Here is an 18,895-nt window from a genome sequence, read left to right as displayed (position 1 = left end):
TCAGAGAGGCGATAACAAAGCAACAGAAGCAGGAAGAAAAGTGAAAGCGGAGAAGAAGGCCCAGCATCGGTGTGCAGGTTCAAAGAATATTCCACACGGAGGAGGAAAAACGGGAGGTTGGGGAGAGTGGTGCAGGCCGGCAGATAGGGGACGGCCAACTTTTTCCCCTTATTTCTAGTGAAAAGTGAGCGGTGCAGGCATGCGCGGTTAGCGCTTCTCTTTCTTTTTCCTTCCCTCTTTTTCCCCCGTGATTCGTCGCGTCGCATCGCTCCCTTCTCGCTGGTGGTTTCACTCGCTGCCGCGAAGGGTCGCGTAACCGCACTTCTTCTTCTTCCCCTTCGATGCCTGTTATGAGTTCGCCTTCTCCTCCCCTTTTTTCTTCCCTCGGCTGCAGGATCTCCCCGCGTGCCGTCATTTTCGGGAAGTCTCCGGCGGCAGCCCGGCAGCCAACCAGCCCAGCCCAGCCCAGCGTAGCCAAGCCCGGCCAAGCAGGCCGCCCCCGTGTGGCACGCTTCTCGGCACAGCGCGCGCTTCCCTATCTTGCCAGCGCTTCCCCAGTCCTCCCCGTCTCCTTCCTCCCTTTCGCAGGAACACCAGCAGCGGCGGCGGCCCCTTTGCTCCGGTCTTGCGCTGTTCCCTCCCTAGTTTATTTTCCCGACCGCTTCCTTGGCGTCATCCCTTTTGCCTGGTGGAGTTCTATTTTCCCTTTTATCGCTCGCCGGTCGGTCGCTCGGTGCATGTTCGTGACAAACTACTCGACTGTCACCCACCCATCCGGTGTTCCATCAAAAGTTGGAGTAAGCTTTTCTTCCCCCCCTTTTCCCCTTTTTTTCCGCGTGCTCGCCGGCGGAACGCCGCGCTGACCCTCTCCTGGAGCGGGCTCGGAATATACGGCAGATTTACAAGGCCCCGCTCGATAGGGATGCACCAATTTGTATGCGGCCCAAAACTGCGGAATAAACGTGTTGGTATTTCTTGTCGTCATCGTAGTTACTTGGGGTTTGCATTGCCTAACTCAGTGCCGCTAGCGTGCCTGCCTTTTCCCCTCTTCCTCTGTGGCGACTGCATAACTGCTAAAACCTAGCGTACTGAGACGGGAAGAACTACAAAACGGATAGCACATCTGTTGCTGTGTACAAGGAGGCTTCGAAAATGTACTAGATAGGCAACGAACTATCTGCTCTTCGATGCTTGAAGGCGAGTAGTGCTAATCGCCACTTGGCTAGTCTGGCAGGTATTGCGAAGTTAGGAAACTCGCGCCTTTTGAATCGCAGATTTCAGGGCACTGGAAGTCTCTTGTCATGTAACATAAACGTGAACGCCACGAGGTCACATTTCTGTTAAAGACGACACTGGCTTGTATAGGCGAAAGTGTCGCAGTGCACCAAATTGGAAGGACGACGACGCTGCTCGGGGCGTCCCCAGGGGCATTTGTTTATAATGTTCAGTAGAGTAAACTGCTCGGCTAGTTGGTTCATAATGCATAGATGGTGCATTATATGTGCATTATAATGCACCACCGCTGCCTCCTTGCTCTTGTCCTGCGTCAGTTTCGCTGGTTCCACCATCTGTTTACAATGTTCACCGTGCACTGCCACATGCAGTCCTTCGTCTCATAAAGGGCGCAATTAACATTGGTGTTCTACATATTTGTGTATACAGCTTTCTTGCAACCCGAATTTAAGTAAATTGGCTCATTCCTTCATTAAGGTCGGATCAGATTTACCTCTCATGCGACCTTGGCGCACTACCGTTATGCTGTCATTGCAGTTCATTGCCATTACCACCTACGAGAGAAGAGATACGCAGAGAATAGAGCGGAAGAAAGCAACAGAGATTAGCAGATGCTGGTGCCGCTCACCTAGTCCCCTCTGGGGAATGGGGACAAATGAGCTAATAGGCGGAGAGTATAAAAATAAAGTAGTCACCATCGCGTCCCTGCAGCAAACGTTTTTGCGCCGTTCACCGTGCAGTTGTACCATTGTCCTCTCCACTGTTTACAAAACGGCGCTCTCCCCCTCCCCTTCATCGACAGTACATTACAGTGTGCCCCTTGTCCTCTCTGGATTTCGTAACGCTCCCCCCCCCTTTCCTTACTCTTTTTTTTTTCTGCATTATAAGCCCAGCTGCCGAGCAGAAGCACTCAGCGACGAGATATTTTTGCGCCCTTGTTTTTTGCCCAGTGCCCGGCGCGGCGTGATTGATTGATCCTCGCCGCGCTTCTTCAAGGAAAGGAGCGGTCGAGGGATGCGGAGGGAAGGATTGGGGAGAAGGGATGGCGAGGGAAGCAGGAGGGAGAGAGGGAGGGGCGCACAGCTGATATAGCGAGGCCTAGCTTTGGGGAGGACGAGGAGAAAGAAGGGAAAGCGTCCCGAGCAAGAAGACGGCAGACACGTTGCACGAGGAAAATAGTAGGAGCGCAGCTTCCTTTCCAAAGGGCAGGCCTTAGCACACGCTTTTCCGAAGGGGGAGGAAGAGAAGTGGGGAGAGAGGTGGAGGGGGTACTTCTTGTGAGAGATGGAGAGGAAGCTTCCTTGTAGCACTTCCTGTTCCGCAGGCGCGCCCTTCCTTCCGAGGAGACGACGCCGGGGCCGGAATCTGGAGGACCGCTTTTGTGCGTCCCTCGTCTGGGCATCCCCTTGGAGGGATGTCCGCCTTCCGAGGGCACTACTTCTTCCCCACTGGGTTCCTCGTTTGCGGCCGCGGCAGCGAACGACCCCCCCCCCCCACCTCTCTCTCTCTTTCCACTCCTTCGTGGAAACCCAGCAATTGTCTTTAAGCTCGGTCCTCCAAGCTTCCCTCTCTTTCCGCCCCTCTGTCCGCTTTCGAGGCTAAAGAGCGTGAATAGTATGAAACGACTCCCCGTATATTTTTCTCCGATCTCCTTCCGTTCTTCTTTCTTGCCCGCGTGGGACACAACCCTTCATTTTACTGCGACTCTGTTTGCGCCGACTTTCGCTTTTGTTGCAAAACCCCAGAAAGACGAGGGGAAGTGAAGAGGAAGAAGGGGATTGTGAGGCGCAATGTTTTTCTCGTAATTTGCTTAAGCAGCAAAGAAATGTTTTATACGAGCTCTTATTTTGTTTTTCAAGACACCGCACTTACGAACGGCGTGTTCCGTTAAGGGGCAACAGCACTACTTTTTGAGAATTCGGCGATATTCAAGGTTTCAAATTTATACAAGCTGTAGGTAAAAGCATGCCAGGTGGTTTTACGCTAGCATTTAAAATAGAGACGTAGTCAACAGTTGAATTTTGCGCTTCTCCTCACAGCAACAAAGCAGTGCGGAAAAGTTGGGTGTAACGTCAAGGCATAGCGCGATCTAATAATAATAATAATATTGGTTTTGGGGAAACGGAAATGACGCAGTATCTGTCTCATATATCGTTGGACACCTGAACCGCGCCGTACGGGAAGGGATAAAGGAGGGAGTGAAAGAAGAAAGTAAGAGAGAGGTGCCGTAGTGGAGGGCTCCGGAATAATTTCGACCACCTGGGGATCTTTAACGTGCACTGACATCACACAGCACACGGGCGCCTTAGCGTTTTTCCTCCATAAAAACGCAGCCGCCGCGGTCGGGTTCGAACCCGGGAACTCGACCGCGGCGGCTGCGTTTTTATGCGATCCGCGATCCACTACCGTGGGGCACCGCGGGGTACACGCTGATTGGTCCCGACGAGGCTGGCGCGCACGCCGCTGACGGGCACGTGGCGCCATCTGGGGTCCCCAGGGCGATCTGCGCATGCGCAGTGGCGCTTCGCGGAAGTGGATCACGGTAGCGGGTCGCGGATCGCGCTATGCCATAACTCTCCAATATTTCAAATTATCGCTGCCGTAAGCCACAACCCTGCTGTGCCGTGTTGAATGCTGCCAAACAACGTTGGGCGAGCTTTGGCTTCGGTGGCATTGTTTTTTTTTCTTTCCAAGCTAGCGTTTATGCGTTGGAGATATACTGGTACTTTCGATGGCGTCATCACCCCCTTCTCCCTCCATCCCCCACCAAACTTGGCACTGTGCGCTGCGGAGAAGCTTGAAGACAGTCGCGATTTTAATCGGTGACTACGTCACCATTTCCCAAAAAGGCTCGGCACGCTTTACCTGCAAGTTTCACTCATTCGACCCGTTTAAGCTCGTCGATTTCGAAAACCTATACACTTGCCCTTTGTGGGAAGCCTGCTAGATTCCCGCCGTGGCGTCTGCGCGGCATCCCGCGTCGCCCTCTTTCCCTTTCTCCCGCCCCGGGCGGCGGAGAGACGGCTGGTGGCTAATCGCTGTCATTCGGCCGCAGCTCCGCCCATTGGTGACTTTTGGCGGGAATTCGGGACCCGTTTGGGGTGGTCGCGCGACCTTCCGAGCGGGGCCCAGAGAGAAGAGACCCCTCCGAGACAGCGTAAGGTGCGTACGTTACTGTTCGTCCGGGCCGGCCTCTGCCGTTCGGACCAGTTCATACTCGAGCTCGCCAGCGTGGGTCCTTGATCCGCCGCGGCTCGAGCCTGTCCAGGGGTCCAACGACCTCTGACAGGCGCACCTTGCGTTGACTGCCCACTCTCTCTCGCAAACGGCCCATCGGCCGACACGAGAGAGATCACAGCACTGCCGCGGGGACAATCTCCTGCAGCGGCGTGCTAGCGGCGCGCATTTCTCTTGTTGCCCCGAGCGCGCACCGGAGCCTTGCTCTGAGCGCGCCCCGGGACGGGGTGACTGTTGAGTGTGTGTATGTACCGCTGGAGGACGGCGTCAATAAACGTCTCCTTCGTGAACTTGGAGGCCTGTTTCTTGCGGCGAGCCGCTCTCCTCTCTTCAGAGGTTGAACGCCGCCGCAGCGGTGCCCCAGGGTGCGTGTGGTGACGGCTGATCGGGGCCCTTGGCTCGCGCGAAGCTCGAACCCGCGGTGGGTAGTGGCCTGTGCCTACTGAGAAACCCACAACTGGCGCCCAACGTGCTAAGTCACTGGCTCTTAGCCTTTGATAGCACATTTGCCGAGCAGGTCGCCTTGACGATCACGCTTGCGCACCATGTCTGCCACCCCCATCGGGGCACTCGGCAGCTACGTGTCGGCTCCCTTAGGAGTCGAAGCGTCCTTTGATCCGTTGGCGGCTGTTTCTTCAAATAGCCAAACACCGTGGTTGGCCGCGGCCCCCATTGGGGCATACGGCGCTACAACCCCCAACGTCGATCACGCAGCTCCCATTGGAGCTGTATCGGGAGCACCCTGCGGTGCACCCGTCAATCACATGCCTCCGCTGTGCGTGCTTTGCACCCAGTGCGAAAGCGGTGCGTGCGACGCTGCCGCAACCGGCCGTCCTGCACAGCAGCAGCCGTGCCCCGCGAGCAGTCAATTCTGCTCTGGGAACGGTGAGGCGCTGGCCCGGCTCCCTGTGGAAACCGCGCCGCTCATCGAACTGGGCGCCTTGCCTCCTGCGTTCGTGCAGCCCGCCCAAGCCTCCTCTGAGGCCGGGGCGCAGGCGCTGCTAAGAAGTGCTGCCCAGATGATTCAGTCGCTGTCAGGGGCGTATGAGACGCTTTTGGCCGCGCCGAAGGTGTCTCACCCCGCGGTCAAGTTGCCCATGCCAACATACCGCGGGTATGATGACCTCCTCAGTGCCCGGGATTTCCTTGAGTCCCTCACCCATTACCAGAGAGCTATGGGTCTCACTGATCAGGTTGTGCTTGCACACATCATCCCCGCAGCACTGACTGACACCGCAGCTAGGTGGCATCGGCTTTCCGGCCACCGGGCAGCGACTCTCGAGGAGTTCCGTGCAGCATTCTTGCGCGAATTCCTGCCCGCTGACTATGAGCGTAGGATGCGGCGAGAGTTGGAGCTCCGTACACAGGCTCCGGATGAGTCACTCCTGGAGTACGTACGTGCGATGGAGGACCTTTTCTCAATCGCCGAGCCCAGAGCCTCGAACGAGGAACGTGTGGAAAGGACTATCAGGCAGGCACATCCGACTTTTTCGGCATACCTGCGCGGAGGCCGGTTCCGAGATTTTGAGGAGCTGGCCGCCGAGGCAAAGCGCATTCAAGGCGACATTCTCGCCGCGCGCGCCTATCGTCCGCCACCGCCGGCAAGCGAGGCCCTCGAGCCACGCTGTGCATGGAGAGGGGCCATGCCTCTACCCAACCGGCGACTTCCTCTTTCAAATAAATTTATGCGTGTAAGTTGACAATAGGAGACAAAAAGCTGCCCGTCGCACTTTACACCCTCAATTAGTCACACTGGTTTTGCTACTCGGAAAAACTGTCACTATCTGTGCAAGTCAACCCACTCGCGTGTTCTATATCTCTCAAAGTTTCACAATATGAGACAGACTCAAACTTTATAGATGCAGGATGCTCTTTTTTGCGCACTAGACTCTCTTTATATCTCCTCTTTTGCTCAGTAATTGCGACGCAAGCGACCATCCCGTGAATACATTAAGTAATCGACGCAACTGAATGAGAAAGCCTTAAAGTTCAAGCATTGTAATTGAATAAGCTGAAACATATGAAGCATGCACCTCAGACTACGCAGTCAGCTTTCGTTTCTTCTCAAAACGACGCATATCGGATATGTCACCACGGCAATCCAATTAAGATGCTTTGGAAGCACTTCCCCCAGTGCGGCGAGGTGGATATCCATGTCTGTTAAAGGACTATAGACACCTAATTTAAGTTTCTTGTTTTCTTCTTCTAGATGATGCTTTAAACATTAGAGTTCATTGAACACCGCGTGGTATTCGCCAACGGCCACTAAAAAAAAAAGAATTATAATTGGATTTCTTCTCTCATGGTGTTTCGGTTTTATCAACCGAGCGATGGCTGTGACGTGTAGTTGGAGTTTAGGTCCCGTGAGCCACGAAAAAAACTGCAGTATAAAAATTGAGACGTAGTTTTAATTCACCAACACTTAAACCAGCAAGTTTCAAGAGCTGGAATGACAACAAACGGCTTATTAACAGTTATAGGGCGTTTTTTTTTGTGCCTTACGTGACCTAAACACCAACCAACTACACGTCACAGCCATCGCTCGGTTGATTAAATCCAAACAGAAAGAGCATCAAGAAATTCAATTATAAGTTATTTAGCGGTCGTGGGCAAATATCACGGTCATATTCGCGTAAATTAATGTCAATGCATCATTTGAAATAAGCAAACGCGCAAACAAAATGCAGATGTATAGCCGTTTAAGACAGGTTTCAGTTATGAACGCGCCATTTAGAAAGAACGCTGAGGCAAGACTCGCTTCTACAGTTCGCGCCGCTGCCACGAGATGACGCCATATGCAAAGGCAAGCTGGAAAGCCGGTGATGGAAGGGCGGACTGGTGCTTGTAGCTAGTTAGAGCGACGAGAAAAACACGTAACCGATGGAGGGATGCACGTCAAATGCGCAGCAGACAAGTTGGAATACAGTGCGGATGGAATGGCGGCTCCGAGATCTCAGGTCCCGGGATTACATTGGCGTCGTCGTCAGTCCTAGCCACGGTGGAAGAACCACCGTGGTCCCAGAATTGAAGAAATGGAGCGCGAAGACAGTGCGAGAGATAGTGAACATGCGGAAAAGACGATGAATGTTAACTCCTTATTTTGTTATGGCTGGCTACTTTGACAACGTAAAGATAACACACTGCTACGCGGAAGAGTGACTGATAAAGATTCATCTCTGAAGTTAATCCGGATTACTGCCTTACGTCAATGCTCAGAGACCAGCATTTCCGCTGGAAGGTAAAAATCAATGACTTGCTTTGCTAGCAAAACAACAATTAAGTACCCGTGTCGAAATAATTGTTTATAAAGAGCCTTTCAGTGAGATTAGCGGGCACCTAGTTTAAAATTGAAGTGAAGTTAAATTCGACACTATCTGCAAACCGATAAATCTACCAGTACTAGATACATCAGATATATTTGTGGAAAACACATCTGAACAACAGAATTCTACAGCTGTTTGACCTTTTCGCAGTTCACCAGTCCCATTTCCCGCGTATTTCACCGCGCTTTAAAAAAAAAATGATGGCCTGCCGCGTCACGCCCGATCATTTCAGGTTTGGATTGTTACGACCAGTCAGAGCTTCACATCTCTAACAGAGCCTCCTCTCATAGGTAAATATTCACTCACGGGCAGAACCCGAACCTCTGAGCTGTGCATTTTAACGAGCCTGAAAGCATTGCGAGTCCCTGAGCATAATTTATGCACTGCAAAGTAAAATGTAATGAGCTGTTTTTTTCTTCTCCAACAATTTCGACGGTTACGTTCCGTCTTTGCCGTCAGCACGTTGAGGTCCTGCCTTCGAGTACAGAAAACAACTTCCACACTTCTCCTTTTCCCTCCCATTTATTCGCCTCCTCGGAACACAATTCCCACTGCACGCGACCTCCAACTCGAGAGCTGCCGCTGATACTTCGTTACTACCGCTCGCTTCTGTCAGGCGAGTCTGTTAGCGAAAAGACCGCGGCAACCGCGCACCGGGTATAATTGTTCCGTACTCGCGGCGCCATTATATACGCGTTCGACTTCGTCTTTCTACGACCAACTTCAACGCTATGTAGTTGTACAGTACCCGCGCAAGTGGCCGGCGGACCGCGAGGGAGAAGCACCCGATGTGACCCGTCTCAAATGGAGCATGGCGACCCGAGGGACTGGCGGTTTCTGCAATGCGAATGGTCCGCGCGAGTTGGCCGGCGTTTCCCCGCCACGGTCAGCGCAGACAGCGGGCACCCGCGAGCCACGAACGACGTGCTTTCCCCGCATACGCGGCTGTTCCCGGCAGCAGCGCTTCGTCTTTCCCCGGCATCCCCACAGCCTTCGCGTGTTGGCCAACGCTGGTTCGACCGGCGCTGTCCGCGCGCAGTTAAGCAAGGGTATTGCGCTTCGAGCTTGGCCGGCTCGAATGCTAAGGTACTTTAGTTCGGAACGCATCGCCTCACGGCGGTACGTCATGGAACTTCCCTACTACCGTTTATACGCTATTATCCGCGGCTGGTTGCATGGAAGACGCTGTGAACACGTGAACGCAAGCATATAAGTATGAAGGAACGCGCCTCGAAAGTAGCGTACCATACCTTGTAGTACAAGCCGGGCTTCGGAGAAGAAAATGAGCCGCTCAAACTCCCAGGAGGATACAAGAATTGCTTTGCTAAAGTTGAGAAAGACGTCGAGAGGTACTGCGGCACTCAATATTCGCAAGCACTCTCGTAAGAACACTTTTCTTTCCCCCGCGGAAGTGATCAATGCCGTGTCAGGTTCATTTGTTGGCAAAAGAAATCCGATACCGATTGTAGTTCGTTAAACGCCTGTAGTTTGTTTGTGCTGTTTTCTTTTCGCTTCCCTTTTCCTTCTTTCTTGAAGATTCACAATTCGATTCACGATAACGCTAAATGCTTACCTGACATGACAAAAAAAAAAACTACAGCGAGAGATTATCCTTCTCACAATTGCATACATACTTGGAGCAATGACAAGATCGGGATGTCGTTGTGGAGAAGGTAAGCATGCCACTGCGATGATTGCCGTTCTCACGTTGCCCTTAAGGTGTTGTCCGAACTGGGCAAACATGATCTTATTCCAGGCCTGAAAAGTCATCTTCAGATAAGTTTTAACATCTTTTTCACACTGTTTCATTTTTCACTCATTTCGCTTTGTTTCTGCACATCTGTCACAATCCGATTTTTAAATACTCACAGGGACACCTAATTGCGGCGCATCATAGCCTGAGTTCCTTTTGCGCCATTTAACTCAATATAACTAACACCTAATTACATTATGTACTGGCAGTGTGACAGCATCAGGCTCTGTTGATGCATTTACCGGAAGTGGCGCCACTTCCTGTCTGGTGACGTCATGTCCGGTCTGGTGACATCACTTTAATCCAGCCACTAACGTGAATTTCATCACCGACGACACATTTTGGCTCCGTGAGACTTGTAATACTACTGCATAAAAATAAAATCGCCACATCATATTAATGCGCTTTTGAAAGCTTGCCGCGCGCTAAGTATCCCTTCGTTGTCACAGCTTTTTCCTGCTCAAGACTCTAGTCACTGTCTTGTGCTTTCTTCCTCACGGCGTAATCCAACTCCCGCCCATAGACAGCGCACGAAGGAAAGTCGAAGAAAGACCAGAAACACGGAGGAGTGCGCGCGGCCTTAACGCACGAAGCGCGCAACAACTCGTGCGAGTCTCCGGTGGTGGGTAACAGAGAGGGCGAGTGAAGCCCAGGCGACGGCGGGAGGGCGCATCTGCTTAACTTGCAAATTGCGTTTGCGCGATTTAAGCCCCCCTCCGCTAAATCCCGCTGGCGCTTAATAGGTGCGCGTGCTGCAGGGAAGCAGCGTGTACACCGGCGCGGCATTACAGCACCGAGCTACAGAAGCAAGCGCCGTCACAAGCGCGTCATTCCGCTAAGGAGGAGAGAGCCGCCGCTGATCTCTCTGCTCAGTGTTGCGTGTTTCTCACTTTCGCGGCTTCGAACGAAGAGTGGAAAGCGGTGGTGCGACGACAGGGATACTCGCGAGAGCGCCCTGCGTACACCTCGAGCGCTGTCGAAGGCGAGCGTATTGTGTACTTGTTGCCTGTGTACTTGCTCCCACGTGCATGCCGAATAAGCTCGAGTGGTGTTCTTGTCGGTGCGTGTGCATGCTGCGTGATTATTTTTTGGGGCACCCTTTCTTTTTAAATTTGAGAAGCTGCTTAGCTTGCAAGTCACGAGACAGCGCACGCTTTGGTGCTTGGTTTTGAGCACGGGATTTCACGCCCTTCATGCTGCAGTGTTGTGGCATTTCATTTTCTGCCGCGCGTTGCATGGGCGCGTGCGCGAATGGTTTTTTGAACCCGTTAGAAGAAAAATTTACGTATGTGCTTACAGAAATTTTCCTCTAGCAATGCGCGGTGATGTGAGGTGAAGTTTGTGAACCCGAGCGAAGTGAGGTTTGTATTTTTAGTTTTCTTTCAGGTGTGTATGTAATACCCTTCTGTCCCAGTACACTGATAATGCCTCTCATAAAAGTTTGTCTGCAATTCTAAAAACACATGTTATGAAACAGTGATAAGTGTTTATTCAAGATCACATTCAGGTAGGTGCAGCAGCGGCTGCATATGGCTGTATCAACTGTTATTCACCGTACATTCAGAAGTTGAACCACAAAGATCATGAAAAATGAGGCCAATTGCATCTGTGTTAACTAATTCGGGAAATATAACAGTCTGTGCAATCTAGCGCCCCGCAACCTGACTGAAAAGTGGGGTAATAACGGTGTCTATGCACCACAAAGGTGTGTGCATCGGAGGAGAAAAAATTCCTTCTTTCATCTGTGGCTGCTGTGCAAGATTTTCAAGAATGTTTCAAACGCATACAACTGTTCTCATGGCTACTATAAGGCACGTATCTAAAGGTCGGAAATCGGGGAAAGGCAAGCCCGCCTGCCCCTTTTCTGCTTGATGCTAGAAATTAGCATGAGTTCGTCCCGGTAAAAATTCCTTGCTGCGTGCCTGGCTCCTATCCATGAAGCCTTCGGGCGAGTGAGCAAAATGGAAATGATCACATCAGCACTGACAATGTTTCTCCGCCAGCTTCGAAATAAACATGCAAACATTGAAACTGCAATCATTGTTTTCATCGGAAATGATGCGACGCCTTCGAGCCATACTCCAGCAAACTAGCGCAAGCCGTACCGCTGGTACATCTTTAACAAAACCGCAAGCATACGTTTTTATTCCTTATGTACAATTGACTGAAGCTTAAATCACTCCATGCATGATTTTGGTCGGGTTGTCCAGAACACCACGCTTTCATTCGGAATTTGGAGAAGCACTGCAGGCTGCATGCACACACGACCGTTTTTTAAAGAGAGATGCCGGCGACTAGTTTCCGCTCGCTTAAGATACTATACTGGTAACAAACGCGAGTTTTTAGCATGCAAAGAGTAACTCACAGGCGTTAGCTCTTTTTTTTTGCGCTTCTTTGTTACCTCGTTCACAGTCCCTTCAGAAGCAGAAATATTCACTTCAGCAATACTTTTCTCCAACTAAAGTCAAATTCACATTTCCTGTCCGTAATGGCCACCTGGAGCAAGCAGAGGCACGCAGCTACCAGGTCTTTGTCCCGTGCATGCTCATGCGAACCCGCTGTGGAACTTTCGGACACCACTGACAACCAAGACAGAGCACCAGGCTCATCAGCACCCCGCGGTTCCAGAGAAAACGATCCTTGTCGCCGATTCGATTCTCCACAATGGAAGGGCGAAGACGTCTCTTTCTCCGCACCCAAGGTCTGCCAGGATGGCCAAACGACCACCAAGCCGCCACACACAGGGGATGCCGCATAGCTGAGCCTATACCAAGTACGTGTCTATGCACGCGGCCACGCGGCGAGCGCAGCAACCGCTGTGGAAACACAAATGGTTTGCACGTGGCTGGTGCGCGCAGTGGTCGCGCGGTGGCGCTCGTTTGCAACTCTCGAATTCATCATTTTTCGGAGGGCACGACAGGTTTAATGAGTCATTCCGAATACCACGCCGTTCTCGTCGTCTTGGAACTCCCACTGAGGGGGAGACGGTGCCAGAGCGAACGTCTGCGCGGGCGCCGCGGAAAAGGCAGGAAACAAAGCAACGGGGCGGCGGCACGGTGGTGGCTTCGGCTTCGACGGCGTGTTGATACGCGCCCGGCCGGTTCCGCCGCCGCTGCCCGAGGAGCAAGCAGCACATGTATGCATACACAAGGTCGATACGCAGCCTGCAGCAGACCTGGGCTCTGCGACGACGGCGTGGAACAGTGGGGAGACAACGCTCCTTCAATGACCCCCGCCATTAACGTAATGGGGTTGCGGGTAGAGGCCGGGAGGGGTCGCTCGCAGCGTACGCCGCAACACCCGCCCCGTGGCGAGGAATGCTTCGGGGGTTCGCATCGCGTGTCTCGTCGTCGACGCCTTGTGTGAACGGCGAACGCCGTGTGTCTGCTGGAGGAGGGTGGAAGGGTGGGAGAGGATGCTGACTTTGCCGCGGGCGCTCGACGGGTATTTTGGGTTTGCGGAGAAGGCGCCTGCGGGCGTGCTGCGCTTCACGAGGCATCCCTCGCAGCGGCGGATGTTTCCGGGGAACGGCAGAAAGCTCCTGTCGGTCGCGTCTTCACCGCGCAGTATGCCTTCACTTCTCGGGTCGCTGGTGACGACCGCCTGTGTGCATTTGCGGCGCAGATAGACGCGAGCGTGAGCTCGTAGCGAGGCGACAGTAATCAACTGCACGTTTCCGCGCACATGGGTTTTTGGCTAAACTGTGAAGCCTTACTGGGGTCGTCATCGAGTTGGGAGCAAATAACCAAATAAATAAACGGGCCCACGTGTCATGACTCTCTCTCTCTCTCCTTCTCTACGCGGCAGTTTGCAGCGTGTATCCTCCCCCGCAGGGCGTCTTAATTTGGGAAGCAGCCGCGCTAAATGAATTCGTGAAGGGGTCGCGACGGATAGCGGCTCCTCGGTTTTCGCGACACGTGCGTTGCGTTAGCGCGAAATTATTTCGCCTTTACAAGCGTGTAATGCGCGCTTGATTGTGAAACTGTTAGTTGTGTTTATGCGCCCAGTGTTTTGCAAAGATGGCATAGTCTATAACATTTTTTTTTTACTTGCTTTGAGAGTAAACAGCTCTTGAAATAAATCGAAAACAACGTAGCGGCTAATAGAAACGAAAACAGCACAGATCACCACGACAGACAAAAAAAAAAGTACAGGAAGTAGTTAGAGAAGAAACTATAATTGCTGACATACTCTCCAGAATGATGAGTAAACCAAGGACACATGCGATGCATGTAGTGCGGAGAGCAGATAATAGATGGCCTACTAGGATAACAGAATGGATTCTAAGCAAAAGCAAACGTCGGCCGGAGGTCGGTGAAATCAGCTCAGGAGTGGGAATCACGAAATTTTGTGGCATGACGCGGCCGCGACAAAACATTTTCATTTTGTGGCCCTCAATTTCGCGCTCCCTAGGAGAAGATATGCACATGTCGACTGCGAAGGAGGTCAGCATGACAATTATTAATTGGAGATTATTAATTGGAGGGGACTGTAAGTGGACGTAACCTGTCTGGTGGTGCTGACGCGACGATGATCCTTGCTCTTTCGATGCGAGCACATACGTCCAATTGTGTTATGATATTTTTTTCCCCTTTCACAGTCCTGGAGCGTAGATCAAGCAGCCCTTGGCCGCTCGGGCATTCTGCGTCGCTGGTGCCGCTCGCATAGAAGCACTGACGCGCAAATCTGTGCGTGCCACACTCGACATGTGAAATGCATGTGATATTTTCGAAGCCGGAAACCAAGCGATGAGAGTTTCGGTCACATCGGTGGCTTTCATTCCGTCCTATAATAACGTGCACTATAAGTCTATAACCGAACAGCTTGCACCAGCACTTCACTTAATTAGTTTCCATATTTTTTCTTTTGAAGCAACGTCGTTTTAACCAAACACCTTGCGCTATAGCACTTTACTTCACTTAATCAGTTCCGACATTTCCCCCTTTGAAACAGCCTCGTTTTGATCCCTTTAAGCGTGTATCGTTCCTGCGTGCTACCAATTTCTCACATGCTGCCGTTTTGTTCCAGCATTTCCTGTTACTCGCTAGTTGCCTGCAGGTTTACAAGATGCTCTACCTTAGTGTTTATGAGATAAAAATGTGAACTATTAACAATATAAACGAGAAAAAAAAACAGACGCGACTGTAACAATCCAAACGTATAAAGCCATTGTCAAAAGTAAAGCACCAAAAGGTTTGCTTCTATGTCGTGCTGTGTGCTTCGTTACGCATCGGCAGCGTCTCGAATTTTTTGAATATAAGTGCAACTTTTGACCTCACCCCTCCGATAGTTCGGATTTCCGCGAATGGTACAACAACCCCACTACAGGGCTAGAAGCAAACCGCTTGGTTTCTACGCTTTTGGCAAAGGCTGTACTACGTGACTAAATAAAGACTGGAGGGAACACTTAAGCTCCGCCTTAATGACGCGACAGCGTAATGGGTTAATGCCCATATATGCGGAATTGGTCATTCTAGATTTTGCATTCATAGGTCGCTGATTAGTCCTCATACCGCTGCTGGCGCATGCGATGGCGCAGCGGTTAAGCGATGCGCCACTGTCCTGCGATGGCAGGTGCTGCCACCGGTGGGGTTTGTGCGACCCAAGTCGGTCTTCTCGAGCAACATCTCGCGACCAATCATTAATTGAAGTGCCAGCCACGGTGGGCAGTTTCATCGCAATCCTGTGGGCCGGTTCTGAAGACTTCACAAGGCCACATGACCTAGACACTTGCCACCTAGAGGCAGGGTGGCCACGTGGACCCTATCTCGTCCCATTTTTCTATCACAACGCAGACGACGCCGGAATTTCTGCAGACGGGAGCCTTAACTTTGAGCTGCAAGTAAAAGGTCCGTTTCTGGATTCGCTGTTCCTATATGTATAGCAGTTTTGTTGCCGACAAGATGGTCCAGCTTTTTACTTTCTAGCCTTCTTTTCAGGCCCAGGCATTGCCAATAGTTTTCACGTTGTTGTTTGTAGTGTTTTTAAGACATTATATTTGCGTATCCTGATATAACTTTTGTTTCAGTGTGCTCATCCGGCCTCTATGTTCCGCGCTATCTCGAAATAAGAACAAAATAATTGCTCGCTGTTGTGCTGCGAATTAAAAAGGTCAGCTCGGAATGGCCCGCACGGAATCAGCGACGTTTCTCAATGAGCTCTCATTAACCGAAGGCACGGATAAAGCGGGCGCAGGTCGTCCCTCGTTACCTAATCACTAACGGGAGCTTTCTTCAGGTGAAGCACTCCAGCAAAGACCTCCCCTCCGGTACCCGAACAATAATGAACAGGTCGTAGAGCAGCCCAGCGCAACAGGGCAATGAGGGGGGAGGTTTAGGCAAAACTCTGTATACGCAACCGAACTTTAAGAGCACGCGGGTCTGCCCCGCAAAGAGCAGCGCGCCTTGCGCGCGATCACCTCATCGACCGTATTAGAAAACAGCTGCTCGACCCAACTAAGGCGCCCGCGCCGCTGTTTCTCAGTATTCCGCGTACGCCAAGAAATTCGGTCTCGCGATCGACAACCTGCAGGCTCAGCCGAGAACGGCACTGCAGACGAAGGAGACTTTACGGCGCTTCGACGAATACCGCAAAGTATAGACAGTGAGAGCTCTTGCGTGTATATACACAGGCGCGAACTCGAGGGGCGCACTTGAACGCAGACGTTGCGGGGCTCAGCAACTAGGTGCTTAGTAGTAAGGAGAAGCGAAAGGCGGGGAAGGGAAAAGGGGGGGGGGGGGGGGGTGTAAAACACCTCGTGCAAACCGGCGCTCAGGTGTCGGCAGCGGCGTTGGCGGCGGCCCGTCTGTCTCGTTCGGCCGCAGGCGCGCGCGCTGCCTCCGCAGCAGCTCCCCGCTCTGCGCGCCTATTACGCGCCGAGCGGAGCGGAATGGGTCGGCCGTAAACAGAACGTCGTCCCGTCGCCAATTGATGAGAGCGCCCGCGCGTCGCGCGCGCCTAAAGTCGCGGCTTGCGGCTGACACCTTGAATAACGCGCGAGCGGGTTCGCACGCTGCCGCTGGCATCCCGCGGGCGGCGTTACGGCAACTGCCCTGCCTGCGTGCGTCGCGGCCGCCAGTGTCGCCGTTATGCCGCGGCTCCTGCGCCGTGCGAGCGGTTGACGGCTATCGTTCTTGCTGGCGCGCGCACAAGCTCGGCCCTTGACGTGCGACCGCCCGGGAGTTTGGGACGTTGCGAGCGTGTGTGTTTATTCCGGAGAGCGCTCCCGCAACACGTAAGCGTGGTGCAGCAGACGGCACGGGCGCGGCTTTTCTCCAGGCCTTATACCTCTCTCCTCCACCCCCCGCCCTTAAATCCCACCCTGCAGTCGACCCGAGGCTGCCGTGGTGATGGGGAGGGAGAGCCTCGGGGTGAGTTCTAAAATTAGGAAGACGGTCTCCGGCGTCAGCCGCGTTGTCTTCTTCGCTTCCATCGGCTTCGCCTGTCGCATATTTTGAAGGGGAAGGGGGGGGGGGGGGGGCAGGCAAGAGGACGTCGGTACACAAGCGCCTAGCGCAAAAGAAAGAGGGCATCCGCCTCGCGACATTGAAGCGTTGCAGGGAAGGAAAGGAAGAGGAAACCTTCGTCCGTCTTTCCAACAGAACGCTGTGACATGTGGATGCCTCGTCCTGGTCCCCATCGCCTCTCCTCTTTCGACGTGTGTTTTGTTACTGTCCGTTTAGAGAGACGCGCCGTTAGTGGCCCTTCCTGCTGTTCCCCCTCCCCCGAAACGACGCCATCTTCCGTTTCTTTGTTCTTGGAGGGAGAAGTCTCCTGCGATCTGTTCCTGGCAGCTGCCTCTGCCGCCTTCCTTGGCCCCTGCTGCGGGCCTAACGGAATCATTTGTTGCCGCCTCGTGTTGGGACTAATCATGTCGTGCCGGTGGTGTCGTCGGACAAGGCGCGCGCTCTCACTCGCCATCGCGCCGGTGGCACGATGCGCGTAGCAGCTGCTGCTGCTGCTGCCCGTTCGGGGCACCGTGTCTCCCAAACAAATCACGGAGAAATGACTCTTCGCGAAGCCGTTACTTATAATGCGTCTCCGCGACGCCTCGAGTTTTGCTCGGGCCGCTCTTCACCCTTCAAGAAAGAGGGACCCTTCTTTTGAGCGGCGCCCGCGAGGTTTGTTTTTAGTAAAAGAGGCGCGGAGATGTATTTGCCGCAGCGCGCGCTGTGCGTGCGTGTGTGTGCGTGTCAGAGAAATCGAGCAGCTCTTGGCCGTGACGGGAGAGCGATAAATACCTAGAGACTGGCTGCAGCTGCGGCTAATCGCGTGACGTCGGTTTTTAGCTTTCGAGGTGCGCGGCAGTGTGATGGCTCGACGAGAAGGCGTTAAACTGACAAATGGCCTCGCCGAGTTGCTTAGAAGAAACATGACTTGTGCGCTGTTCCTGTCGGGCTGAGAGCGCGTCGGATGCCTATAGGTGATGAGGAGCCGAGTAATTGGCAACAATAAGAGCATGCGTGTGAGTGAGAGTGTAAATGTGGTGTTTATAGTAAAGAGGCTGGTACTGACCATTTCTAGGAACCCCTGTCTTCTGCATGAGATCGCTATTCCTCGACTTCGCAGACGCAAACCCTGCAAAGAGGAGCGACAGGCATCGGTATTTTTGCTTCAGTCGTCCCCAGGGATTCGTGCGACATGCGTTAAAGATCGTGCATTCAGTCCCGCCCAAAATAAGATTAACAGTGCGCTGCACCCTGCACAGACGCCGCTGCAGCAAGCAAGCGAATTGAGTTTTTTTTTTTCTCTTCGAGAAACTGCGCGAAAAATTAATTGCAAGATGGAAAGAAGGATATAAAACATTCACTAGCCTAAATTGTGCAGTGACTTTCTCGCGCCCGATTTTCGACGCATGTGCAGCATGAAGGTTAAGGGAAGAGCTGTTCAATTTCTCCACACCCACTTACAAAAATACTTGAGAAGCTTGTGAGTGAATATTTCGAGCAAGAGCAACATCTTCCGCTGATAGCATCTTCACACATTTTAACGTGAAAATGTTTTGTTTAACGGCATTTACCTTAGTTTTCACCACGGTCGCACCACATCTCCTGCCCTTTCGTTTACTTCAAAACAGGAAGAAAGTCTCAGTTAAGTAAGCTGAAAGTGCGCTACATGACATGACACATGTGGTTAATACGTAGATATAATATGTACATGGCTGAATGATCAGACGTGACCCGAATTTTTAAATAGAAAACTTAGATCTATTATAAAACACCAAGTGATATGATTTCAGATTCGCACATTATGCGTAAATTCAGTGCATATGTGCGCTAAAGGTAGCTAAAATGAACTGTTTCGATTACCAGCAAAACATGCAAGAGGAAGCAAGGTGAGAAATTCACAC

General features: G+C 52.3%; 1 protein-coding gene across 2 annotated transcripts in view; it reads right to left on the bottom strand.

Annotated features, from left to right (window-relative positions):
- pb (homeobox proposcipedia) overlaps nt 1-18,895 on the bottom strand; it is a 92,481-nt gene that overhangs the window by 23,759 nt on the left and 49,827 nt on the right. Inside the window, exon 2 of one of the 2 annotated variants that reach the window (XM_077627561.1) lies at nt 18,061-18,123. The exons of the other annotated variant lie outside the window; for it this stretch is intronic. Within the exon in view, the coding sequence (XP_077483687.1) occupies nt 18,061-18,123 (63 nt within the window). The remainder of the gene's footprint in view (nt 1-18,060; nt 18,124-18,895) is intronic. 2 annotated transcript variants of the gene reach the window in all.

This window comes from Amblyomma americanum, chromosome 6, assembly GCF_052857255.1.
Source record: "Amblyomma americanum isolate KBUSLIRL-KWMA chromosome 6, ASM5285725v1, whole genome shotgun sequence".
Lineage (NCBI taxonomy): Eukaryota > Metazoa > Arthropoda > Arachnida > Ixodida > Ixodidae > Amblyomma > Amblyomma americanum.
Note: the sequence above shows the minus strand (reverse complement) of the source record. Positions and strands in the feature narration are given on the sequence as shown.